At 51.1% G+C, this 25,772-nt stretch overlaps 5 protein-coding genes across 5 annotated transcripts; 2 read left to right on the top strand and 3 right to left on the bottom strand.

The window, feature by feature from the left end:
- Positions 1-430: 430 nt before the first annotated feature.
- TGME49_233410 (Sof1 family domain-containing protein) lies at positions 431-8,072 on the top strand (the record flags this gene model as incomplete). The annotated part of the gene is made up of 13 exons (XM_002368159.2): positions 431-919; positions 1,889-2,014; positions 2,815-2,920; positions 3,543-3,775; positions 4,242-4,311; positions 4,544-4,653; positions 5,251-5,299; positions 5,812-5,852; positions 6,309-6,448; positions 6,757-6,882; positions 7,220-7,414; positions 7,679-7,754; positions 7,986-8,072. The coding sequence occupies 13 exons, from the start codon at positions 431-433 to the stop codon at positions 8,070-8,072; spliced, it is 1,848 nt and encodes a 615-aa protein (XP_002368200.2).
- Positions 8,073-8,979: 907 nt separating this feature from the next.
- TGME49_233405 (hypothetical protein) lies at positions 8,980-10,757 on the bottom strand. The gene is made up of 10 exons (XM_018780362.1): positions 10,592-10,757; positions 10,391-10,536; positions 10,274-10,331; positions 10,158-10,211; positions 10,074-10,106; positions 9,976-10,018; positions 9,879-9,916; positions 9,671-9,824; positions 9,501-9,616; positions 8,980-9,442 (listed from the first exon to the last, which is right to left on the bottom strand). The coding sequence occupies exons 1-10, from the start codon at positions 10,709-10,711 to the stop codon at positions 9,332-9,334; spliced, it is 873 nt and encodes a 290-aa protein (XP_018636780.1). The 5' UTR covers positions 10,712-10,757; the 3' UTR covers positions 8,980-9,331.
- A 213-nt stretch (positions 10,758-10,970) lies between these two features.
- On the top strand, positions 10,971-12,204 carry TGME49_233400. The gene has a single exon (XM_002368158.2). It carries the CDS (start codon positions 11,052-11,054, stop codon positions 11,562-11,564), a length of 513 nt encoding a protein of 170 aa, XP_002368199.1. The 5' UTR covers positions 10,971-11,051; the 3' UTR covers positions 11,565-12,204.
- On the bottom strand, positions 11,930-17,090 carry TGME49_233390 (hypothetical protein; the record flags this gene model as incomplete). Its single annotated transcript, XM_002368157.1, has 8 exons — positions 11,930-12,095; positions 12,228-12,467; positions 12,849-13,015; positions 13,171-13,413; positions 13,720-13,838; positions 13,957-14,081; positions 14,451-14,531; positions 14,773-17,090. The coding sequence occupies 8 exons, from the start codon at positions 17,088-17,090 to the stop codon at positions 11,930-11,932; spliced, it is 3,459 nt and encodes a 1,152-aa protein (XP_002368198.1).
- A 2,054-nt stretch (positions 17,091-19,144) lies between these two features.
- TGME49_233380 (hypothetical protein) lies at positions 19,145-25,125 on the bottom strand. Its single transcript, XM_002368156.2, has 2 exons — positions 20,041-25,125; positions 19,145-19,664 (listed from the first exon to the last, which is right to left on the bottom strand). The coding sequence occupies exons 1-2, from the start codon at positions 22,948-22,950 to the stop codon at positions 19,425-19,427; spliced, it is 3,150 nt and encodes a 1,049-aa protein (XP_002368197.1). The 5' UTR covers positions 22,951-25,125; the 3' UTR covers positions 19,145-19,424.
- Between the last annotated feature and the right edge of the window lie 647 nt (positions 25,126-25,772).

The following is a 25,772-nucleotide window of genomic DNA, read 5'->3' as shown; positions in this document are numbered from 1 at the left end:
GTTATTGGACGAGTAGGCTCAAAACGCCTTTCACTCCCTCCACCGCGCTGCCTTGTGTTCATATCTCAGGATTGATCCACCAGGAAGGCTTAACACAGCGCACAAGGAGACTTGGCCGTCGCTCGTCTTTGCTGCTGCGCCTGCAGCTCTACATGCGCTTCGCGGGCGTCTCCACCACCTCCGAGCGTCCGTGAAGTGCACCCAAGACCGTTGTCGATCACATTGTTTTCACGATCACTCCACGATTTGTTCTTCGCGATTCCTTCAGACAACTTGGAGCCCGAGAAGGACGCGAGCCGAGCCGCACACAAACGTCGCTCTTCAGCGGTTGTTTGACTCTGCCATTTCGCCTCTGAGGTTTCTTGACTTTCTCACTCAGCGCCGCTTTTTTGAGCCGAGTTCAATCCTGCGCGGGACCACGCCCAACGGGATGGACACAGAAGGCCGAGGAGAGAGAATCGGACATCGAGCATGCTATCACGCATCTTGTCTCTCTCCTCGTCTGTCGCCTTGCTGTACTTCGGCGTCGATTCTTGTTCGTTGCTTCTGTTTTGCGCGCTTCTCGCCTCTCCCGTTCCGCTCCCTTTTCTCCTGCTTCCGTTCTTCCACAACTCCAACTCTGTCCTTCCCTCTTAAGCGCAGTCCGTCTCTCTGCATATCGGTGGACGGCTTTTCGCTGCTCCTCTCTCCTCGCTGCAGAGCTGCGAGCCTGCGTCGCTGTATATCCTCCTTCCCCTTTGGCTTTTCTCCTCTTGGCCTTTGGTTTTTTTTTTCCATTCTTTGGCACACCTCCGCCGTCGCCAAAATGGTGAAAGTGAAGGTGATCCACCGGAATCCCGCGGACTACGTCCAACAGAAGCCTGGCCAGCTTCAGCGCGTCGTCCGAAATTTCGATCCCCAGATGCACCCCTTCGAACGCGTAGGCGAATATGACTCTCTTCTTGCACCGGATGCAGCCCGACGGCTCACCCCACATACCCATACTCCTACCAACACCGATAGAAGTATATGAATCTGTCTATATGTGTCTATTTGCCTGTATATATATATATATATATATATACATGTATATATATATATATATATATATATATATTTGTATGAATAAATGTACGTAAATATGTTGACAGATATACGGTGTGTGTGAATTGGCATTATTTAGTTGTGAGCGGCAGCAGGTTGCGTCGGTCCTCGTGCAGTTTTGGTTATTTGCACAGTCATGTGGTGACGCCGCTCGCATTTGTTTCTTCAGCACCCCTTGGTGAAGTGGCGTCATGTCTTTGGATGCGTCGCGTTTGGCCGTCCTTCTCCCTCGCCCTCTCTCGGCATGTGTCTCGCTTTGCCTGTCTCCTTTCTGTCGTTGTCTCTCTGCTTCGGGCTCTCAGTGAATCTCTCTTTCGCTCACGTTCGCCACCCGATGCTCGCTCTCTCTGTCTCTCCAGTTCATTCTCTCATGAGCTTCTCTTCCGCCTTCCTACAGTTTCTCCGTCTTTCTCCGTCTCTCTCCGTCTGTCTCTCCTTTTTCTCTCCCTCGCATTCTCAAAAACTGCTCTCGATTTCTCCTCAAGGCTACTTGACTCCTACGTTTTCACGACGTTCTCTCTCCTCTGGGTTGTCGTTTTTTGCCGGATATCTCTGCAACGGCGAGACAACTTTATTTCTATCTTTCTGTCTATCTGTTCATCTATTACTCGATATCTACCTACCTATATGTATATATAATATGTTTTGTACATTTATGTAGTGATTTGATATGATACTATCTTGCGCAGCGCCGTGCTACGTGAACAGCTGTGACTTGCGTTATGTAAGCTTCTAAACTGTAAATTGCTTTCTGCGTATGTTGCATTGTTCTCTGCTCTTGTCGATTGTATTCTGTTCTACTTAGGAGCGTGAATACACGCGCGCGCTGAATGCGGTTAAACTGCAAAAGATGTTTGCCAAGCCTCTGCTCTTCTGCATGGAGGGCCACCGCGACGGAGTTAAGACGATGGTCCGAGCAAAGAGCCAGGCGGTAAGAAGCAACTCAGTCGCCGTTCGTCTCGAGTCTGCATCGAGACAATTGCAGGTTTCTCCAGCATCGACACTCCCCTCCCCAGTCCATCTTTCAAGCAATGTATAGAAATATATATATATATATATATGGCTGTTTATGTGTGCATGTCAGTAGATTGAGGTATCGGGGGGGTTCCGGTGGGTACATCGGTGACTATGGCTCTTGAAGGAAGAAGATATATATATATATATATATATATATATATATATATTGGGGATATGTTTAGGTGTTATACATCACGAGAGCGACGGGTGGCACATCTGCATGCTGACGTAGGTAGATGGAAGCATTCGCTGACGGGTGGATTAGCATCAGGGCGTGAGCATGTTCAGCTGTAGGTTCTTCTTATATACCTCTAGTGATGAGTTGGTTTGAATGTAGAGATGTCGACGTATTACCGACTGCGGAAGGCGTTTCTCCGTGTAGGGCGTTCCCACCTGGACTCGAACCTCTGGTCTGGTTTTGCATTTCTTGTTACACAGTCAGCAAGAGAACGCCGCGTATAACCACCTGGACAGCACATGTTGGCGATGTGTCTTGTCACTCATGTGGAAAGGATCGCCGGCTTTAGGCTGCACCACTGTCGGCACATAGCGATCTGCCACCCCGTGCTTTCCCCCGGTTAGCCGGTCCCAAGGACGGTATGCGTCTGGGCTGCCGTAGCGCCCCTGTTAAGAATCGGATCTGAGCGTGTTGCTCCCCCAGCACGGGGCCTGTCAATCGCAGCTTCTGTGTTATGAACTTTAAACCTTTTCCAGACTTCCTTGTGGACGGGAAGCTGCAACGGCGAGGTGGCGGAGTGGAACCTCGGGGCGACGAAGAAATGCGTGAAGGTGTTTCAAGCGCATGATGGATTCGTTCGAGGTAAACGGACTTCTGTCGGCTTTCTAGTCTCCAGTGGATCTGGATTGGTTCGGAGCACAGTCAATCCTTGTGGGCGTTGAGGTCTGCGTTCGATTAGGATTTTTCGAGGTCAATTCACTTTTTGTGGGCGTTTGGGAGTTTAATTCGTATCTGCCTTAGGTCGCTCTGTCCCAGGTGAGTTTCTCTCTCTGTCCGTCTCCTCTCGAAAGCTATCTGTTTCCCTTATACCCCGACTGATTCAACGTACTCTGTGTCTCGCGTTTGTCGTTGTCACTGACACTGGTTCCCTCAAAGACCCCCCCTTTTTTGTTCTTCTCGCTTCCATTTTTTTCGTCACTTTCCCCCGTCCCTCCGCATCTGTGATGTCGTTTCGCTCGCCTCGTCTGTCGCCTCTTCTCCCGGCCTCTCCACCTCTCCACGCTGTGTCGCTCTAAGTCGATGGTCTAACGGTGAGTGGCTAGAGGCAAACAACTGTTGGTAGACGTATACGCAACGAGACACCGCGAGGTCGATGCTACCTTTTAGACAGACCCGCGGCTTGTCCCCACTGTACGCGTGGGCTCGCCACGAATTGTTCGCCTGCTGCACGATGCCTCTCTTCACGTTTCTCGGGGTATCTCAGGGCTCTGCGTTTCGCCCAAAGACAACCGGCTTCTTACTGGCGGTGACGATCGACGAATCAAAGTGTGGCGCCTCAGAGCTCCGTCGGCACCCCTCTCCACGCTGGACGTTGCAGAGCTCGAGCTTCAGGCTTCATCGGCTCTGCGCCGAAGCCGTGCAGAGAACAACGAAGAAGAGGCTGCCGACGACGACGGGCAGACAGCGCATGCAGTTCCCGCCTTGATAGACCAAACGGTGAGAGTGAGAAGCAGAAGAGAACGAATACCTAGAGGAAGAGGAATGGGCGACGCTGAGGAGCGCCGCTGATTCTGATTTTTGTTGTGGAAAGGCCCTCAACTGGACGGAGGGAGACAAGAACGAGAACAAGACACGAGATGGGAACAGAAAAGGAGACGAAGGAAGCGCGGCTTCCTGGGGTAGGACTCCCATGGCCAGTCTTCACACGTATGAAGTGGAAGGGCGTTTTCGTCTTGGTGAATCATTTCTGAAGAGAGCATGCAACCAGCGGAGGCCTGAAAGCAGAGAGGACGGGCAACACGGCGAGTGGTGTGGAGAGAGTTAGGAGGGAGACGGGGAATCGGCGAGTGAGGCTTGATGGACGCGCAGGTACGACGGAAGAGGGCTGCGGCCTGAACTAGGCGCATGGCTTACCGGTTGAGACGCTCGAGTGCGGTTTCGTTTTTGTGTGTCTTTGTTGCAGCCCACGACCGTCTTCACTTCTTCCTCTGTGGTCACGTGTCTCGACCATCACTGGTCTAAACCTCTTTTCGGTAAGGGGCATCTGACGAAACACTGTCTCCAGTGCCTTCTTTCCACTGTAGTCTTTGCGCTTCGCGTGTGGTGTGGTCGAGGCAAGTTCTTGCTGGTTGGTCTCTTTGCCTCCTGCTTCGAGTCCCGCTTCTGCGTTTTCCTAAATGGATGTGGTTGCATGTTCTCAGTCGCCTTCTTCGCGCATGTCTTTTTGTCTTCATAGTCTTCTTCTTTCCCTTCTTCTTTCTCCAGTGGCTACCGGCGAAGAAGTCGCCGTGTGGGATGTCAATCGCTCGACGCCTCTCCACAGCTTCCAGTGGGGATGCGACATTATCCACTGTGGTCGGTTTAATCCGTCAGAAGTAAGTCCAAAGCGATCAACCTTACTCGCCGTTTCGACGCGTTTACCACTCTCGCGTGTCCTCTTCGAATCCGTTCTTAAGGTTGACGCCATATACGTGGAAATCCACGTCTAGACATATACAAGCAAATGCGTGAATCTGTGGACGCCTGGACGCAGACGCGAGCGTATGTAATGTGCAACGGTATATGCGTGTGGTGTGCATGCACATCAGCTTGCTTGACTCTTTGGCGCGGGAACGTACCGACTGAAACGCATGAGTCCCGAAGATGATCAACTATCGTGTAAAGCACTGCAGCCGTAAACGCACTGCAACCTCACAGTGAACGTTACCTTCAGTATAACTACGGAAATCTGTTCCAAACGATATCCTAACGACAGACAGCATTAGCGGTGCCCGCGCATCCTGCGATTTGGACGTATCCGCACGAATGCATGTCGTGTAGATGTGTGAGACACGCATGCAGACGCTTATGCACAGCGAGAGATGTACGCCACATGAGGCCTAAATACACGGTGAATCCTGCTGGCGACATGCGTCGTCCCGTTCAACGCTTTCACCTTTCTCCCAAGTTGTCTTTTCTTGTTTGTGTGATAGACCGGCCTTATTGCGGCAACGGGCGCAGACTGCTCTGTCGGGCTCTACGGTAGGTGACCGGTTAACCCTTCCAGGACCGAATATTTTCTGCTGCTATCGCTCCGAGGAGTACGACGCCTCGACGTCCTGTGCTGTATTTTGTGCGCACGTTTGTATTCATGAAGTGAGACGCGGTCTCGTTTGGTCGGCTTCTTCCTGCAGAATTCCCTCGATTCAAGAGTAATCGAGAAGCAGTGACGCTTGCGATCCTCACGCATTGTTTGTCGTGCAGACGCTCGTTGGACTCCCGTTTCATACTGGGTGTCGTATTTGTCGCGTTACTGCTGTGGAAACCATGGTCCGTGAGGCTGCTGTGGTCGTGGAAAATCAGGGTATTGTTGTTGCTCAGCAGCGAGCGTTGATGATCATGGCTCTTGCCCGTTTTCTTCCCCCCAGGGTTTCTCGTCTGTCTCCTCGATTGTGGCGGCACCACCCAGTGAACGACGGCGGTACTGTTTTGGGGTACCCCTGCATGCATTCGCTTGTGTTCTTTGTGGGGGCGTGTGTGCTTTTGGTGTGCAGACATTCGGGCAAACACTCCGATTCGCAAAGTGCTTATGAAGGTAATGCCGCCAGCCTTCTAATCTTGTTTCTACATGCCAAGTGAACTGAAACCACAATACAGACAGAGGACCATCTTCCACACCCCATGCTGACCCGCTGAACAGTACACGGGCAGACCGGCACCCTTGGCAATTCTACACAGCGTTCAGAGACGCTCCTCCAAGCCGCCTGTGTGCCTGTAGATGTGCAGATAGATAGATGTTTACATATCTACATTTACAGCAACATACGCGCCCTTAGTGCCGTGTACGTCTTTGTATGTTACATGATGTAAACGACTGTGGAACCGTGGTGCCAATTACCTGCAGGTGGGAGTGGTTCCTATTTTCTATGGTATTCGGTATAGAAACTTAGCCGTCGCCCCGCCACTTCGAGTGACGGCAGCTACAGTGTGCGGGAAGGTGACGCTGAAGTGTGCATGCCTGGTTCCCGTCTTTTTACGCAATTATTTTCAGATGAGAAGCAATGCCATTTGCTGGAACCCGATGAACCCTCCGAAGTTCACCGTCGCAAGCGAAGATCAAAATCTGTATACGTTCGATATGCGGAAGCTCTCGGCGCCTTTAATGATCCACCGAGATTTCGTTAATGCAGTGTAAGTTCCCCTCACGCTCCACTGCGAACAGCGGAGAAGTACCACATTTTTCTGAACGGAAGAACCGAAAGTTGGTTCAGCCTTCTCGTTGTTCTGGACTGCAGTTCCTGCGCCGGACACCAGGGTATTTGTGTTTCTTTTATTGTAGCAGTTTCACCTGTATTGGTCTTGCACCCGTTGGGATTGCTTCTCATTGTCTGACGCGTATAGATGGAGGCATTCGAAATTATATTCGCATGACAAGCTCTCTCTGTGTAAATGTTCCATGTGAAGGTCGTCCGGTTCTCCTGTGCGTGCAACTGGTGCAGGCTAGACGTCGACTACTCTCCCACTGGCCAAGAATTCGCTGCCGCTTCTTTCGACGGCACGCTAAGAATTTTCAAGGTCGACGAAAGCCGAAGTCGTGATGTGTACCACACCCGGCGAATGCAAAGGTACTCGGACATCTGCAGACGTCTGCGTTTGGACATGAGAGTATTTAGGGGCATTCCAGACTGGTCACCGAGCTTTTGTATGAGTGGACTGTGCACTGCACCGTCGGTCCCTCATCGAGCGACTTCCTTTCACTCTGAGCTTGTTAAAATGCCTTATTGCATGGACAGCACCCAGGGATGTTTCACGTAGGTCAGGGCGAACTCTATAATTGTCAAGGAGACGCCGATTTGCTTTTACAGTGAGGCAGTATCATTAATTTGGCTCCTTGGTTCAGTCTGTACGGTAGCGGTTTTACCTTGTGCCCTCGTGCGATGTGTCTCTTGCTTTCGCTTGCAGCGTCTTATGCTGTCGATACTCTACAGATTCGAGATTTGTCATTTCGGGTTCGGCGGACATGTGCGTCCGAGTCTGGAAGACGGAAGCTGCTGCGCAGCTAGGACCACGGACACACCGAGAACGACAAGCCATTGCGTATCGCAAGACTTTGACGGAGAAGTTCGCTCACTTAAAGGAAATAAAGCGCATCGCAAGGTATGCGGCTCGTATGGATGCTCCGTTTGTTTCGCACGAATGTGGGGGACGTTCCGGTACGCCTCGCTCGTCAGCAGCTCGTCACCGGTGCTGCTGGTATTTGACGTGCGGTTCTCGGGTGCAGCATCACATTGTACTGCCTACCTGGTGTTCGCTGCCTAATGCCCTCTCGGTTAACTGTTCATGTACTGGGTTCGCATGAATGAGAGAAAACGAGTGTCTTGCCGCATACGCGTTTGTGGCGCCATGCGTGTCCTCGTTCAGATACCACCACGTGCCAAAACTAATCAAGAAGACGCAGGAAAAGAAACGCGAGATGGCCGACGCACGGCGACGAAGGGTAAGCAGCAGGGGGTTGCGTCCACCGGACAGTGAGAATCAGTTCCTTTCATCCATTGGCACGCTTTTAGTACCACATGCACCCGTGTGTTTCGTCATACACACCTGGCTGCTGTGGCGTCCTGCTACTACTGTGGCTATGCAGGTCAACATTCGGTTGTCGCTCAGGTAGACGCCCTCACGACGTGGTAGCCACTTCTCATATACCGTTTTAGTGTGTTTTGGTATTCAGGAAGAGAACCGGCGGAAGCACTCGAAACCTGGAGCTGTTCCTTATGTGTCTGTCAAGAAGAAGGCTGTTTACAACGAGGTGGAATGAGCAATGCATTCTCTGTAGTGGAAGCAGCCCAACCGGTCGCTTTCAGTTTTAATTTTTTCTTCACATTGACATGTGTGAGAAACTTCTGAATTCTCGTAACCCAAACTCTTGCAACGTGCGCCTTCTGTTACCTGCTGAAGGATGCCGATGTGGGAACATCCTGGAGTTAAGCGCATTCAAAAACGCACTCATGACACAACACACAGGCAGTAGCCAACTTCGGTTACTCCCACCTAGCGTACGGCGCGGTGGTTGTGTAAATGGCACACGCTCCGGCAGACATACCACCGGTATATTTGAGCGCTCGGCACATCGCTGTCAGCTGTAGCTGCCAAAGACGTACTGTCAACTCGTCTTCTACACACCGTGATAAAACCTAGTGGAACACAGTCAGCATCAAGAGACGATTAGTATTGTGGTCACTGGCATCCCTTTGTTGTACAGTACATCGCAGTGGCCGAATGTAAAGGCGATAGCTGTAAGGTGAGAGAAGATCAGTTGTCGCTGCTGCTGCATATTGTCAGCAGCCAGACGGAGACATGCGGTCGCAACTGTCTTTGATGTTATGCAACGTGTGCTACCACAGATGGCACAGTAATTTTTGAAAATAAATACAATATCAATTTATTGTTAACTTGTATGTGAAAATAAATATAATTGAAAACCAGTTTTAGTTCGGAACTATTTCATTCATGTTAATTGTCGGTGCTGTGTTGGGATTCTTTAATTAGGGTATGTATAGCTCTCTAGTTAACTAGATACCAGTAAACTGGCTAACTTTGAGTAAATGCGAAGCTAGTTTTCTGAACATCCTGAATTATATACTCGAATTTTACCTGCTTTTGGTGTAGTCTCTCGGACGCTATCTATGTATGCATGCCGAGCTGTCTTCGGTGGTCAATCTATGATTTTACTCATGGGTTGTATTTCTATTCTAAATTCTCTACTATGGGCACGTCACATGATGACTGTCGGTCTAAAAGTAGATACACGAGATAACTTCTCAGCTATGACAATTATGCTTGACACGACTGTTATTCCTCAAGTAGATCCAATGCTTTACTATGGATTCACATGCTGTATTACGCTGTCAACTCAAGCTATGGTGGGCAGCCGGTGTGGGTTCTCCTCGCGGCTTGTCTGTGCCAAGCAAGGGGGTTTCCTTTGCACAGGTGTCCGTTCTGGAAGTCAATCCGACATACGCAGCACTCCAGTACGTTGCCCACAATCTCCAGTGGTGTGCTGTAGACATCGAAGTGTTAGAAGGATGCTTTTGTTCGACCGTAGAAGCCGTTGGGTACAGGTGGCACAGTGCTACGGGGAAGCGCCGCGGGAAGGTCCACAGCTGTTGGGGTGAACAAATTCACAACCTGAGAGAAAAACCGGTCTTTCGTCAGACCTCAGACGTGAGTGCTGGTTCTAGCATACTTTGATCGACGAAATTGAGTTCTGGTTAGCGGAAGAACCTCCTGCGTCGCTACTCTGCCCGACATCATCGTTCTGTTGCTGTGCCGTTGGCGCCAAGTGGTCCTTGTCAATGGGCCCTGACCATTTATAGATGATTATCTGTATTATCCATGGGCACTGACATTTCCTACCGTTCTGTGTTTGTCGAAAGCGCATTCGAGGAGTACAGTCGAGACCGCCTGCTGCACCTTTGGATTTATTCGGAACGGTCACTGCCACTCCAAATGCACTGGTGGTCGGGTGAAATGCTTTTTTAGCGGCAATTGTTCTGGATGTCAGGGTTGCCTGATCGCAGCAGTAGGTCGCTCCAAGTAAAATATCTACGAAAGCATGGCTTACATTGAGGTTGGCAATTTCGTTGAGGATTGCTTTGTCTTCTGGAACGCAAAGTATGTGATTTCAGACGTACCCAGTACAAAACTGCTATCACACGCACTGCTTTGTTCTAAAGTGTGTCGGCCCATTTCGGTTATTTCGTCCTGAAGGTCCCGTATGATCGCAGTCTTCTTTAGATCCTCCCCGGAGAGAGCTCACCGAAACTGCCTCCGCCATTTTCGCTGCCTGCACCTGAAACGAAGAGGCTCAAACCTCAACTCCGCACAACGTTACACAACCCACCGTCTGTGCTACTTGTCTTGCTTCCTCGAGCATCGCTGCCTCGTGTTCGCCATCCTTCGAACATGGGAAGCTGGAGCATAAAGACCGTGGAATAGAGTGGGGAACTGATTACTCACATATATGCGAAGCTTTATCGGGTTCTTGCGGAACGGTTGTGTTATGTACATTCCTCGGCTGCGAGTGAGCTCTCATAGACAGTGTCATTCTGTTTCATCGCCTGGTAAACCGCTTGCCTTAGTTCTTGGTCATTCACTGGAGTCCTAGCCGCTGACTGTGCGCCTTGTTCGACCTGAGTGAAACGGCTCCCTGCCGGCCGCCGGGGACCTTGAAGAACTTCATCGAAGACTTTCTGTGACTCATCGAATGCAGCCGTAAAATTCTATTTCACCGCTTTTCTATAGCTGATATCTAGCAGTTAATATCGGATGTGTTACCATTCTCGCTCTTTCAGCTTCCTTCGTCGTTTCCCAAAGCTCGCGAGCGACGGTGACATCGCCCTCCGGTATTTCCCGGAAGTCTGGGACCAGAGTCGTAAAGTTGTCTATATTATCCATATTGAGACCTTCCGCCTGAAGCAAGGTGGTTATAATCAATGCTGAAATGAAGCATAGCGCCATGATTTTTATGGTCAATAAAAACCGTCGAGACGAGCCAATCGTTGCGCTATTAAGAAAAAGTGGGGGTTTCGTCGTCCGTGCGAAATCCATGCGGATCACCGGTGTAGAGACACAGCCACCGCAAAGTCGCAATCTACCAAACTGTCGCGCTTTCCTGCTTACAAGTTCGTGAGAGCCTCTTCGGATCTCACGTGTGAAACAATTAGTCAAATTTGTGATTTTCCATGGAACCGCGTACTTGTTGTATCGCCGCCTGTCCGTTCATGTCCTGAGCACCATGCGAAACCGTCCGAATATTCTCGTGACGGGAACCCCAGGCGTGGGCAAAACAACATTCTGTCGCCAACTTGCCCTGGAGACGGGTATGGAACATGTGAATGTGGGGCAGCTTATTAAAGATGAGCGCTTGTTCACTGAATGGGATGACGAAAAAAACTGTAGCATCTTCGATGAAGACTTGGTTGTGAATAAGCTTGAGGATATCGTCAGTGATGGCAATAAAATTGTCGACTTCCACTCGTGCGACTTCATGCCCGACGAGTGGTTTGACTTAGTCTACGTCCTACGTGCCGATACTGCAGTCCTGTACGACCGCCTAGAAAAACGCCATTATAAGGAGGAAAAGATAAGAGAAAACGTGGAATGCGAAATCTTCAGAGTGTTGCTTGACGAAGCGATCGAGGCTTTTGGTGAGGACAAAGTGAAGGAGCTGCAAAGCAATAATTTCACCGATCTGTCTGACAATGTTTCCGCAGTTATGACTTCCGTGAATGAATGGTCTTCTCAATGAACAAGAGTTCACCCAGTAGCTATGTCAAGGTCCCCGAATCTGACTTCTTGTGCTTATTCGAATTGGAATTTTTTGTGTCGAATGGCAAACAGTCCACGTCAGCTGTTCCACTAGTTCATTATTTGTAGTGTTTTGTGCTTTCAAGGCTCATTCTCCTCATAAACTGTGTTGCTTCTAAGACTGTTCGTGCTTGCCGTTTGTTTAAGAAAACTGCGAAGATGAAAACCGCCGTTGGATCTGTACAGCAGAGCTGTTGTATACCGTTGCTTCCTTGACAAGAATCGCCCGCGAATGTCGAAACGGTCTGCCATGAAGTTGTCACATCATTCAGCCTCAACAACGCACAAGACATTACGCCTGCTCCTTCACGAAAACTTCCATGATCCAGGCGACAAGCGACTGCTTGTTTCTTTCACGGGTGTCAAGAAAAACAGCCGGAAATCTTCCCGAGTCGACAGTGAACCTAACCCATCATCGGCAACGTCCAACTCCTCGATGCGCTGCTTGAACGCTTCAAACTGCTCTACAGCCCTGCAACAAAAAACGCAGACCCAGATCAACGGAATCTACTGAATCGTAATCAAGTTCTAGTCACTTCGTCACTGTTGGCACTGCAAGGCGCTAGAGCGTATTTATGCACAAGGCGCAGAGCGCTTAACTCACCTGCTCACGCGTGTCCGGGTCGCGCGTTCCCCCTGTGTTGTACGGGAGCTTGGTTCCCCGGAAATATGGACCACCTTTGGTACCTCGTGATTCGACTGAAGCCACTCTGGAGAGGAAGCTGACGGATTGCTGGACACGGTGACTGAAGGTTGGGCGACTTGGTGTTCCAGCTCGTGAATTAGAGCGTATACGCTCGCAGCAATGCACAGCATCAGCCGGGAATGGAAGAAACAGAAGTTCCTGGCATGCACGAACAAAATGTGAAGGAGCGCGTACGTATCCCTGGACATGTCGTAAGAAGGTTCATTCTGCCCTATCCCTATCTTGATTACTGAAATCGTTGTCCTAAATGTGTCTACCCGTACCAGTCTGCGAGATTGTCCACACCAGTACAGGTTGACACCATTCCGGCGTTTCAAAGACTCGGTGTGCTGTAGTATTTGCCGCATGGTGATTGGCGGCATGGTATAAGCTTTGACATGGTGCAAACCTGTTGATAGCGTCCCTGAAGTAATCTCGCCTTTCGAGCGCATCAGCATTTCCCCAGCATCTCGACTGTCACTTCAGAAGATGCCTCCTCGGTGCTTAAGCATATGTGAGCTATTTGTCCAATTAGCTCACCTGAACTGCAGCTTAGCAGCTTCCCCGAGGTTCGGGGTGTGAGGCCACCGCTGATCGCACGCCTCCCGTTCCTGCGTGATCCGAAAGTCCAAACAATCCAAGGCATCGCACGCCATCTCCGCCCACTCTTCGTATTCGTCCCATGCTTCGTTCAGGGCTTTAAGAAGCTGCAGACGCACAGCCCACCACACACACGGCGGCATGTTCGTAGGGTCACCGCCACATGCCCCATCAACGAGGGCGTACATTCACCGTTGCGAAATTGATTCATGTTATGAGATACAAACAACTCGGGCAACCACACGTATGCCACTGCGCTTACATCAAACGACCCCTCGGAAAGCTTCCGCAGCTTCGGCACACATCTCTTCCATCGCGGAACATGAGTACGGCTCTTTGACGCTTTGTCCGTTGCGGCATCATTCGATTCCTTCGAAGCAGAAGATGAAACCTGTCCGGTAACTTCCGTGTCTTTCGAGTCCTCGCAGAACACAGGAAGGCATAGTAATTGCTGCTCCAAATCGAAACGATCCTCGACGATTTGCCCGATTGCGTCGATATGTGTCTGCAAAGAATGAGTTATGGCCAAAGACCGCGCCGACAATGTTATCGCAGACTCGGTCTAATGTTTCATTCTACTACATATATCACATGACTTGTGGTACTTTTGAGATCATACAAACGGCGAGAAAAATGAAAAACAATAAACTTGCCCGGGTCACATACTTTGCAGATTACTAACGCAGAAAGGCGGCACCAGTCCTATGAGACACGGTTGATGTTACGTCCCATGCGACCATTCGAAAGCACGAACGGAGCTGCACTGCTGACGTCGGCTTAGACAATCCCCGCTGATACCACGTGCACTAACCTGGTGTGACTCAAAGAGCTTCTCTGCGAACATTCGAGCGCGGTAGCCCATTTCAGTTTGAACTGACTCATACAAGAGCTCCCAGTTCATGGTCGTCATCTTCCATGCGATGTGGTCGCCTGCGACAGTTGTGAGGTAACAAGCAGCTCGCGCATCAAGGTGTGTTGTGAGAAGTGCGGACGCGAACAGCTCGTACCTCAGATACATGTGGCAGAGTTTTTTCGTTAAATGACTTACTACTTCTTGCCACCCCTTCCGGTAGGTCGATCGAGTCTCCGGCCAGGGCAGCAACTCGAGGAGAAAGCGATTTTGTCCATGCGGTAGCGCTGGCAGTAGACGCTCGGTGAGTCTTTACTGCCCACCTAACCAGAATCCCCAGCATAAGTGACATCCACAAAAGGTCCCGCATGCAACGCAGTCCAGCGTGATTCCCACAATCCGACTTCCAACGGCCCCTACGAAGTACTCTCGCTGCCACCGGCATGTAATTACGAGTCTCACGTTGAATAGTCATAACAAAACAATGCACTAAACGTCTACGCACCACCGGCGTGCGGCCTGCAAGCTGCTGCTTCGGAGACTGTGGTAACAACAGGGTTCGCAAACGTATATGTACACGTCTCTGAACACCTGCTCGAACCATTTATAAGCGACTTCACGCACACTAAACTCAACTGGCCATATACAGAATTCACATTCGTCTGCCTTGAATTGTGCAGCAATTGACTCACTGTTTCAGTTGAGACCGAGTCATTCGTCGAAGCACGTTGCGCTGAAACCACCGCCATCCAGTCACGAGGCCGAGCTCGCGCCTGCGCAAGCATCACGAACACGCTTGACCGTGAACTCAAACTAAGAAGGGTTTAAAAAACGATGGAAGCGTCATTGGCACCAACGACATGGTGGTCCCTCGAACACAGACATTCATGTTGGTTGCCAGATGCGAATTCTTAGCAGCCATGTTATAAGCAGAAACCCCGATCACCTGGATTCCACCATTTAGTGTGTCCTCCTCTCTGCCTCCTAAAAACGAAAGACACAGATGCACCTTACCACTTTCCTGCAATCTTGGCGGATGTCACCAGAATCATGCAGCTTAAGCGAGCGGAGACGCAAAGCAGCAGAGGGTCTATCTCGTCGCCGGACTCCGAAACGCGTGTTCTGTGTTCCGCCACTTCTCTCAAAAGAACGGTGGTCGAACTAGCGGACCTGGCGCTTCTATGCAGTTCTTCATCCTCATCTGGCCAGTTCACTGAACTCCGATCGGGCCTGGTCTCTGTGTCTTTGGAGATGTATGTCACAGCGCTTCCACACAATCCACGAACGGCTGCCCCGCTCCCGGCGGCAGTGTCCACGGCGATGCCGACTGTTCGAGAGACGTCTGGTGTATTTCTCCTCCCAAGAGTCGCATGCCTTGGATCATCCCCTTCCCTGGGGTTCTCAGATCTCTCTCTCTCTCCACAATGAAGTGGAGCCTGGCTTTGTTCATACCCAGGATTCTCTTGTGCTGCTGGCGTCAAAGGTGTCACTGTAACGTTTGTTCCACAAGGTGCGTTACACCAGGTTGTGTTCCCCTCCGCAGGACTCTTTGCCGCGCGATAAAACGATGGCTCCAGGCTACCTTGCACGGGTATATATACACTGCCAACACTGCGCTCCCTCCAGGCACTACTCGATAAATCTAACCCCAACGGCCCACTGGCGCATGCACCATTGGGGCATCGTTCACGGAGTCGCCTATGTTTCAAGTCTCTCTCTGTTTCCTCATTGCCATCTGATCCATGGACCCCCTGAGACACGAAATCTCGACCACTGCCGTTCGCCGATTGAAAAATACCAGTCACAAACTCTTCTTGATCGGTGGGAGGCTGTCGCCTCTGCTGTGTACCAACCTTGTCCGGTCCCTGTGGCTCATCGACTTGGATTCGATCCTGGAGTTCCTGCAGCTCATGTTTAGCATGCTTTTCGTCCCGGTGTATCCTTTTTCGTGGAAATTCGACATCCTCCGGGAGAGAGCTGATCTGCGGTATGGTGCCGTTAGTGTTGAACACTTTTTGGCGCAACGCTACAGCCTTGAACGCTCTATCAGTGCATTCGTTTCCCGACGCGCGACGTCGAGAGGCTTCCAATAGTTCAAGGTCCTCGTTAAAGGATCCCATGTAGTGAGTCCTCAGAAAACCAAGCCACAGCTCTCCGTTATCGGATACAAACGAGTCATCGAACGCAGTGGCGGCTGAAGATGGAAGATTCCGGCTTGCCTCGCCCGATGTTCTTTCAGGCATAGGAATCAACGACGAAGGCGTCCCGTCGTGGAATGACGAGTTCATATATCTAGTTCCCCCGGTTTGAGTTTCTTCCCGCGGATCTTCTGAGTCTTCAAGATGGACTGCAGTTGCGCTTCTACGGTACCGCCCTTCGCATGCCTCCTTCAAGCTTTTGCTGACACAGCATAAACGTCCATACATGGGCACGCCTAGAAATTTCAAAAGTAGAAGAAGGAGAAACGGCTCATCTAGGTTGACAGCCGCGTCCGAAGGCGTCTCGCCTCCACGTTCTTCATCCTCTGCAGAGGTCTGAGTGGTCTCCCAAAATACCCTGTTTCCACACCACCCTGCAGGCGACCCTGTTCTGTCGTCTCCTGAAGCCGAGTCACTAGGCTCCCGAAGGCTCGGCTCCACCAAGGCAGTTGTCCCCGATGTGAGATTTGGACTTGAAAAGGCTTCGTGGCCGGCAGCGCCGTCACTTGTCAGAAGGGTACGATAGTAGTCTGAGACGAACAAAGTTCTGCCCCCTGGTGCCGAAGCGCTGCATTCCCGCTGGCTACTCCATTGTGTCAGCTGATCAGAAGCGGGCGGCAGACACAATGTTCCCGCTGTTTTCCGTTCAAAAGCTTCTGAGGAACTCGCTGAAGTATCTTCCACTGTTTCCATGCAAGGCGTCGGCGGAGATGGCGCATTCAGCTCCAGCGCTCCGCCCAGAAGGTCCCCTCGATCTGCTGACGCTAACAGTGCCTTAACCTGAGATCTTCCAGTTTGTGTCAAAAGAAACAAATGACGACACGAATGCGTCCGAAACATGCTTTCGGCAGTTGGACTTCGAGGTTTTACTCGCAAACTTGTGGCATACTTTTCGGATCCATCATCTCCGGCGCCTGCTGCATGCAGGCTTCCGAATGAACTTCGTGGCCCTCGTGTGTCGCCTATGCTGCTGAGGAAACCTCCGCTGTATGGCATCGCTGCCTCCTCGATCTGCGATGAATTCACAGAGCTGTGGACATCTAGGCGTTCTCCGAGATCGTTGTCATCCTCATTTTCAAGATCTGCGATCAAGTCCGCCTCCAGAGTGTTTACTGCACGGCGGTGACGTTCCATTAGGGATGTGAAGAAGGATAGTGGATCGTTTAACCCTCGTAAAAGACGAAACTCGAGTGGGTCAGCATCTGAAGTTCGGGATGCTGAAACGTCCCACGATTTACCCAAACCCTACAAAGCTGACGAGAACTTGCTTCGAGTCCCTTGTCGGCATGCCTGCTAAGCCTGTGGCAGCGGGCACCATACTGCTGCACTTAAGACAAAGGGCGTACCATCGCAGCTGCAAGACGGTGCAGGAAGTTATTGTACGCCAGCACGGAGTGAGAGGAAGGAAACCGAAATCCACCGAAACGAAGCATCGAAGGACTTCCTGCATTGGACGGGACCCAGAAGCTGCGTTTTTTGTGGTTGCAAAAAGAGTAAGGATCTTCTTAAGTGTGCGGAATGCTGAAAAAAATGCACCGGACCGACTCTTTCAGCATAGCTAATTGGCAGGTTTTGTTCGGCCGCCATATTTGCATGTAGTAACTCGCTCACAGAGCGTAGTCTCGGTGCCGGTTTGTTTGACTATGCTCCATGAAAGAGCTTGTCATTAAGTCTGCTCAACACGATAAACCTCTGAGTTATTCGCTCAACCTAAGCGTTCTTTCTCCAGAGGACCTACTGCCAGAAGAAAAGGACAACGCTGTTGTTTTGTGTCATCGTCCAAAAAACGGGTTGACGCATGCACGGTGTTTGACAAGGTTGGCGGGTGTCATAATTAAAATTTTCAATACGCTTCTTCGCAGCATTAAATGGTAGTAAAATGACAAGCTGCGATATTCAGCTGTTGCCTCAGCGTCTCAAACGTGAGACAATATGGTTGCGGGAGTGCTTCACCATTAATTGGTACGCAGCTGCGGTGACTGCAGAGGCCACCCCTATATAGATTTGCTGCTGACGCTCTTTCAAGCTGCCTGTATTGCAGCCGTCATCTCCGGTGACTTCTGTTCGCTCAAGAAATCAAAGAAAGGTACGCAACACATGTGTACAATTGTATTCAGCTGGTAAACAGTTGTACTATGCCCGAATCCTATGTTAGCTTCAGGTGACCCTGTTTGTTCGCGGCAAACGTCAACGCGTATTCGCTAGCCAGTTGCATCTGACCAAGTGAATGGGTTTATCAGGTCGGTCTTTCATTCTCACAGATGATACCCGTCACCCCTTCTTTCCTGCTCCCGTCAACGCATCAAACTTTCCTCTGTTGCACACGTTCAGCCAAACTACTCTCACGTATACCTACAAAATCGTCGGCAGCCGTCAAAGTTCGTTCCTCCTAACCACGCCAATACATCTAGAAATGATTTAAGTGAATATACTGTATTAACTCCTGTGGTGTCACTTTTACACTTGAATCATTTGCACGAGCACCATCTACGAGCCCCTTCTTGAGATCATTATAGCGAGGCACCAGTCCACCAAACCCCTGATTTGCACGCTAGTAGCATTGTTTACCACTAGGCAGCTACCGTACAGCGGTAGCAATTTTGGGTCGCTGTTTCGGCTAGACTCGTGAAACGTGGTTCACGAGGCTAACTCGCACTTCCGCTAGCAACCGTTTTGCGGCGCCACTTCAAAGTGATCCGCCGTTTTGCAGCCGCACATCCTTCTTGACTTCTTTGTTTTTCTCTTCTACAACAGCGTTCGCCTATGCTGCAGAGTCACTGGAACGAATCTGTGTTCGTCTTCGTCTACGGCGCCCGACTAGCGAACACACTGTGGTGTCACCCCGCTTGCAAAATTCTGCCGCCACGTCCTGCAGCTGCTACTGCTCAGATTATTTTTCCCAGCCACCTTCACTGGAGGTCCACGTGCGCAGCTGGTCCACAGGAGAAATATACTTTTCTGAGGGTAGCTTCTGACATTCATGCTGATGCACTGTACGGAGGCGTCGTTTGCTCTACGGGGAGATACTCGTGTTCGGCCCGGGGGCCGCCCAACGGCTTGCGGCAACTACACAACTGGCTCTCACTCTGGTTTTCCGCAGCTACACAAGGACGAGACTCACACATTCTCCACTTCGGGAATTTCGTCTGCACTAAAAGGGATCGCATACGCCGCCTTAATGTTGGGTTGACAAGGAGGCGCATTTGTCAGATTTCGTCCAACGTTTTGTATTGTTTTGTCAACCCAAGGAATTCGGTAACGTCCATCCAGTGCGCAGGAGGATCGCACGAAATATTTCGCTTCATGCTATGTGTACAAATGAATACTGTCCCCTACTGCTGGGGGAGTAGAACTACTGATCACGTACCACATCGTCAAATACATGCTACAAAAGTTTAAAGATGCATTTAAGTCTGAACAGCAGAATGTAGTGTTAGTTCCCACGTGCAAAATGATCCCTTTACACGGTCACCTGGTGTGATCGCATATTACAGAAACGGCCTGAAGGTTTGGAACTGGCGCGGCTTGTACATTCTTCTTCCGTGATTGGCTGGTCGTTGTCTTCCCATACTTCTTCGACAGCTTGACTGCGTAGCCGAATAGTCCCCATCGGTAAGCAATCTTCCACAGCTCCTCAACAGTTGCGTGGGCCAATCGCTTGAAATCGATTCCCATGCCCTCTAAACTGAAGCGACAGAATTCTCGATCCTGAAAAGAGAAGCAGCACACAATTATTTCTCTACGTTGTTCGCAGTTGGAAACCCGTCATTGCGACTCCCAGGTCACGAGCATCTGTACGTTCACAGCCCGCCGTCAACTTTTTGTTTCACAACATTTGCCTCCACACACTGCTACATCGATCTTCTAGGTTCTTTACCGTACTCCCAAAGAAACAGCAGCAGCACCTTTGTCTTGCACAGTGAGTTCTCTCTACGACTACCAAACTCTACACGTGTGGAAATACGCATCATCCTCAATAACGGAGGTAGAGACTTCCGCTCAGTTACTCCGCTTCGTTAAGCTGCTCCAGACAAAAGATTCACTGAAGTGAACAGCGCTACCGCATTGGGGGTGCAGGCCTTACCGCCTTATGGACACTTCTCATTCTCTTAATCAGTTCCCCACGGCCATCTTTGCCAAGAGGAAGAGTAAAACCTTCATGCCACTGCAAATTACTGTCCTCGTCACCTTGACCGCCTGAATCATCTTCGAACCGTTCTGACCCCTCCCCACAACACTCGCCAGCCTCTGGCGCTAGCGTGTGCCAGTCTCCTGCTTCCATTTCAGGGAAAACAGATGGAGTTGCTCGGGAATCTTGAGTGACAGCTTTGTTGTCCTCCATCTCCTTCCTCTCTCCCGCCGTCCTGCGAGTTTTCTTGAAGAGATTACCCTCATTCAAAAATGTGATCCCTTCTGAATCCAATCTGGCTCGCTTGTTGTTCGTGGCAGTAACCACGTCTGTTCCACAACGAGACCCCACAACATTCGACTCATACCCGTTCTTTAGTGTCGCTTCAGTCATCTCATTCGTGTTAATCCCAAACTGCTGGGCACAGCGAACGGTAAAAGGGTTTGTTTCAGCAATGCTCTCGGAAGCTGATGGAGAGGAACACACAGTAAAGTAATCCCTTCCCGTGTTCGACCCGAGAGATGACTCGCTGGGGCGGTTCATGCACGCAGGACCGCTTAAAATCTGGCTGTTTGTTTCTACTCTGTCAGCCGCTGTTTCCCCGTACTGGTGATAAGAAGTCCCATTTGCTGTGTTATGGGCCGCCTGTGCAGAATGACCTATTGGTAGACCACGTTTTGTAATGAACGCATTCGCCTCACCACAACGTCCTGCGTAGGGGAAGTGGCCAACGAACGACCCAGCGCGGAGACTTCCATGAAACGGAGCTGGAGGTGGAGTGTTTTTCAGATAACGACCGTTCTCTATAGGGCGGAAGACCTGCTGGCCTAAATGTGGGTCATCAGCGGGCTCAGCGACGTCAGGGGTGGCACTCGTCATTGGTGGCACTACGAAACTGGAACAGTGGATTGCTGGCGGAACGGACAGCGCATGCTCAGGGCACTGTCGTGACCATACGTTCTCCCTCTTCTGGTCTATTCCAGTGACACTCCACGACGAGACAAGTGGTGACTTGTTTACGTGAAACTGCCCAAGAGAATGCGGTGGTTCTCTCAGGTCCCACCTGCCACCGGAGTTCCACCCTGGCCCTTCGTTTCTGTTCCAAAGCACACCAGTTGCCCTCTGAACGTGGCGGGTTTGCGCCGCGACAGAGATTACAGTCGACCACATGGGATCGGTGCCGTGGTACTCTGTCCCTGTAACCGCACCACCTGGCAACGCCTGCCCCTGCTTCGCTGAATATGCCTCTCGAGGAATTCGACCAGACGGGACTTCGCGGCTGCATCCGGGTATGCCCCTGCCGTGTTCAGAATCAGTCTCTGACCATGTCGAAGAGGAGGTCATCCACGAGGTGTCGACTTTCTCAGGCGGAGTTCCCGTCAAAGAAGTTGCTGTCGTGGAGCGGGTTAAAGAGGATGGACTAATACAAACCTCAGAAAATGAGGCTTTGGTTGGCCTTACGGTGCGGCCCGATTCGTATGCTTCCCTCTCATACAGGACACAATGCCGCGTGACATCTCTTCCGTAATCACAAGGAACAATCCTGTTTCCTTGAGCTACAATGAAGCGCGAAATCTGATTGATTTTCACCTGTGCCCCATCGTCATACTGTCCAAGTCTGCCCTGCTCGTCACGGGGGCCACACGAAACGCTCCTGGTGACCTGGTGATACGCAGCCGCTAGTCGTGGCACATTCGTCGTGCCTGAAGAGGTAACTGGATCTTGTGTCTGCCAGCCGTAGCTGCACCGATTTTCAGTGATACGGCGCAAGCCTTGCCCCGGCTGCTCAGAGCACTGCCCGTCGTCCTGAAGCAGTTTCCCCTGGCTCGCGTCAACTGTCACCTGCCCCCATTTGGACGCAGTCACTGGCTCCATGTCTGCAGCAGGCTCCCGCGAAAACGTTGAACATTTCATTTGTACCACAGGGCTCCAGTCCTGTGGACTCGATGTGGTGGAACACGGTTGTGTGCTAGCGGTCACAACGGAGCCAGAGAACTCCACTGGCACAGTCTTGTTGGGTCCGCCTGAATGCATGCCAGCCGGCTCGTGGTATTCGGATAAAACGCGAGCGTTCGTTGTCTCACGGGGTGAAACGTCTGCTGCCCTGCAGCGTTCCCCGCCGTCGGTCACCCAACCTACTGCAGTCTGCGAAAGCTGCGTTCCTTCTGACTGACCTCCCTGGCCCTGGATGTAGTCCATCTTAACGGAGGGTCTTTGCTCCGTCAGTGGAGTGGCCTTGCTGTATTCCGAAACATTACCTGAAAGAGCTTGCCAACCGTTCTCCGGAGTGCGTCGCTCGTTCCTCCCCGTAACGTCCGCTGAGCCACCACTCCATCCCCATTGAGACACAGGGACAGATGTTGCGTGTCCCTCCCTTGTCAGAAGTTCTAGAACTCCTGGTGCCTTAGAGTGCACTCCTAGAAGACCGAACCCCACATCTGCATCGGGGCAACCCTCGAGAGAATGGGGATGCCGCAGGTCGAGCCAGCTGGTATCGCTCGAGTCGGAAAGAGTGGGAGGGGTGAACGGACTGGTTTCTTGTAGTAAGAAAGACTCCGAATGGCATGGCGAAAATTCGTGCTTCGGGTCTCTGTCCAGACTCTGCTCACATGGACCCGAAGTATCGGTCACTCGGATGACGTCGGCTTGAAGAGACGATAGTCGATTAGAGAGTAATGGGATGAAACTTCGAGGCAGTCCAGTTGGCGTGACCGCACCACCATCCACGTCAGAAACTGTGGGAGATGGTGGCTCCATGCTAAACGGATAGTCACCATCTGCCAACGGAAAGGACCGTTCCGTCCCGGTCATGAACTCAGATCCTTGCATCATGGCCGCGAAACCTCGCTGTTGCCCCAGGACCATCCGGATGGCACTGACCACGAATTAACGCCCAGTACGTTCTGTTGTTCCAAAGAGTAGCAGCATCCGCAGGATAAACCGTAACCCACATGCAAATCAGCCACCTCTAGTGACAATTGTTTGATCAGGGGAAACTCACTATGCAGATCACACAAGCCGTTTTTACGTCACCTAGCTAACCATCTGCCAATCAACGCTCGCAAACCCCAACAGCTGGGCATTTGAGAGGTAAGCCTCGTCTAGCGCATCTACACAAGCAATTTACGATAAGAATTCCAACAGAGAACTTCTCTGGTATGCTTCACCGGAAATAACCGAAACAGTTCTCTACTAGCGACGACCAGTCACCACACGCAAAATGTATCATAATCCACCAAGTCTGTTGTGTCGTGTACGACTCTTCGTCATGCCTGTTATTCTCCCGTGTCGCCGAACAAGCGCTGACTGTGTGAAAGACCACATGCTCGAACGGTTGTCCTCGCGGGAGAAAAGTGTGGCTGCAAGCTAACCCAGGCTTCACAAAGAGACGAAACACAAACGCCCAAGTGCTCGTTATCACACGACCACCAGCACGATGCACGTCACTACAAGGATACGGTTTTCGTGTGAGTACACCATCGCCGGAGTCAGTTGTTCTACATGCGACCGAAGAAAGCAATGCCGTTAGTCTGCCAAGCCCCTTGGCGTCTTCAAGTGCTGGTCATTCTTACCGTTAAGGAATAAAAGAAAACTGTGGACAGACACTGGCAAGAAAACTACGGAACCGCGAGGAGAACTAGTGCCGGCACAGTAGGCCTTTAAAAAAACGGTTCCATTCCCCTCTCCGTGGCCCTAAGCCCAGGCTGCCTACGATAGTCCATACAGTGCGAGTCAGTTGTTCTTCCACCTGCTCGCTTGATAATTTGCCTCCCCCCCCCTTCAGAGAAAGGTCTGACGATAAGAGCTCACGGAATTCCTGCATGACATTCCCCCTGGCCCCTCGAAGTGAAACTCGTCTCGAACAGCTTCACCCGTTCACCACACGCGTACACACTAACATGAACGAACTCAGTGCGTCATATAGAACAAACCTATCCGAAAAACCAAAGCCAATCAAGGGCCGACAGGAAAACTGTTCTGATGGTATTTACTGCTTCACCATTAACGAACTACCCGATAACGACATGGCTCCCCGTGACGCTTTGACGTCTCGACCGATGGTCTCGGATGTCCGCAGAGCTTGGCAGCGACCACCAGAGACGCGTCTCACGTCCCCCCTCCAGCGTCTGACACAGTTACGTGGAAAAACATGTATCCTGCACCGGTACAACTGCGCCGCATTCAACTTTTAGTGTCGTCTTCCGTTGCATGTACCAGACAAAAAGTGCTGACCAAAGCTCCGTTCGCCGTTCCGAAGAACGCACTCTTCGGGCCACCCCGTACGATGCCCGCGTCGTGATCCAAGGTGAGGCAGGCCGGTTGGCACTCATTCACCACATGAAACTGAACAAATAAACGCTCCAACGATACCGAATCATTTTCCGGAACTCGGAACCACGCACTTTCCCACAGTTCTTGGAGTGCACACACACGCACAACTGCTGGTCGCGTCAAGTTCGGTTCACCTGCAAACCAATGGTAACCCGGCCGCCCGACTTTCCAGTCAACCGGCCGGGAGGGTGAAAAAGGGTCGTCACCGCGAGTTCCAAATGAACGCCGGCCAGCGAGCTGGAAGCATGAACTCCACAGCGTCAGTTTCAAACAATACCTCACAGGACAGTCAAAAACAAAAGTTTGAATGTACAAGGGTTCCTCCTGCGGCGTCGACGCTTACTTACACTACATAGTGGCGTCGACAGCATATCTGCTGGGGGTCGACGGTTAACTCTGCGAAGCGCGATCTCGCGGAACCGGCTGCGACTGGGGCGACCTCACCGTAGCAGCTCACCATAGTGGCAATGTGTCTCGACCTATGGGCACTTCCCACTCACGACGACCGACGTAGCGCAACCATCAAGCTAGTAGAAGAAAACGGAGACCTCCCTAGTGGTGTTTCTGCACACCATGGATACAACTCATTCTTGTGGTTTCACTGAAGCAATCAATTAACAATGAAACCGGAAGAAACAGAAGTGGCATTCACTTTTATCGCCTATAACACGAGTGCCTACAGGGAACGTGGATAGCTAATGAGACGGGAGACGTGATCGTTACGGTTGTGTCCTGGGATAAGAAGACACAGTTTCGGATGTCATGAGCTTTTTGAGACGCGCAAACGTACTTTCCCACACACTGATCTGAGCGATATGTCGTCGATCAACGATGAGTTTGCTGTAGTCACAAAATTAACAACGGGAGCCCGTTGGGTTGGCTCGCCATACGAAGAAACGGACGACAGTCCACCACGCATATTAACGTTCGTATTACCTGTTTTCACTAGCTTGGACTAGAGAGGCGTGTGTTTCCCTTAGAGATTCTGTATTGCGTTTCTTCGCGGCCAGGAGATCAAAGGTATTGAGGCAGACAGCAGAAGCGCCCTGCTTTGGAGAAGTTTGTCTCCCCTACAACCGGAGCAGGATGCGCAAATACAGGTGCTTTGTCGAGACGTGCGAGGTAGTAGACGTATGCGCGGCAACATGCTTAGCGTGGTAAAGATGGCACGTGGGACAGATTTACCGTAGGACACCGGTTGCTCCGGCAAGGGCATTACGCACTGTCACCCACATGACGTGGAAATTGTGATCATTCACATGGTGTTGTTTGATGACAGTAGGCGTTCGTAGAACCAGTTGAGGACGAATACGTTGCCTCAAGATGATCGTTTTGAAGCTTTTCAACATGGTTCT

Source organism: Toxoplasma gondii, chromosome VIII (genome assembly GCF_000006565.2).
Source record: "Toxoplasma gondii ME49 chromosome VIII, whole genome shotgun sequence".
Classification (NCBI taxonomy): Eukaryota; Apicomplexa; class Conoidasida; order Eucoccidiorida; family Sarcocystidae; genus Toxoplasma; species Toxoplasma gondii.
Note: the sequence above shows the minus strand (reverse complement) of the source record. Positions and strands in the feature narration are given on the sequence as shown.

What these genes read in the sequence shown, in the direction of transcription:
- TGME49_233405 (XM_018780362.1), bottom strand. Translation starts at nt 10,711, where the DNA reads ATGGATAATATAGACAACTTTACGACTCTGGTCCCAGACTTCCGGGAA. An exon ending in ACGAAATTGCCAACCTCAAT is followed by an intron (nt 9,825 to 9,878) that starts GTAAGCCATGCT and finishes TGCTGCGATCAG; the next exon opens with GCAACCCTGACATCCAGAAC. An exon ending in CTTTCGACAAACACAGAACG is followed by an intron (nt 9,617 to 9,670) that starts GTAGGAAATGTC and finishes ATAAATGGTCAG; the next exon opens with GGCCCATTGACAAGGACCAC.
- TGME49_233400 (XM_002368158.2), top strand. Translation starts at nt 11,052, where the DNA reads ATGCGAAACCGTCCGAATATTCTCGTGACGGGAACCCCAGGCGTGGGC.
- TGME49_233380 (XM_002368156.2), bottom strand. Translation starts at nt 22,950, where the DNA reads ATGGTCCTGGGGCAACAGCGAGGTTTCGCGGCCATGATGCAAGGATCT. An exon ending in TGAGAAGTGTCCATAAGGCG is followed by an intron (nt 19,665 to 20,040) that starts GTAAGGCCTGCA and finishes TTCTCTTTTCAG; the next exon opens with GATCGAGAATTCTGTCGCTT.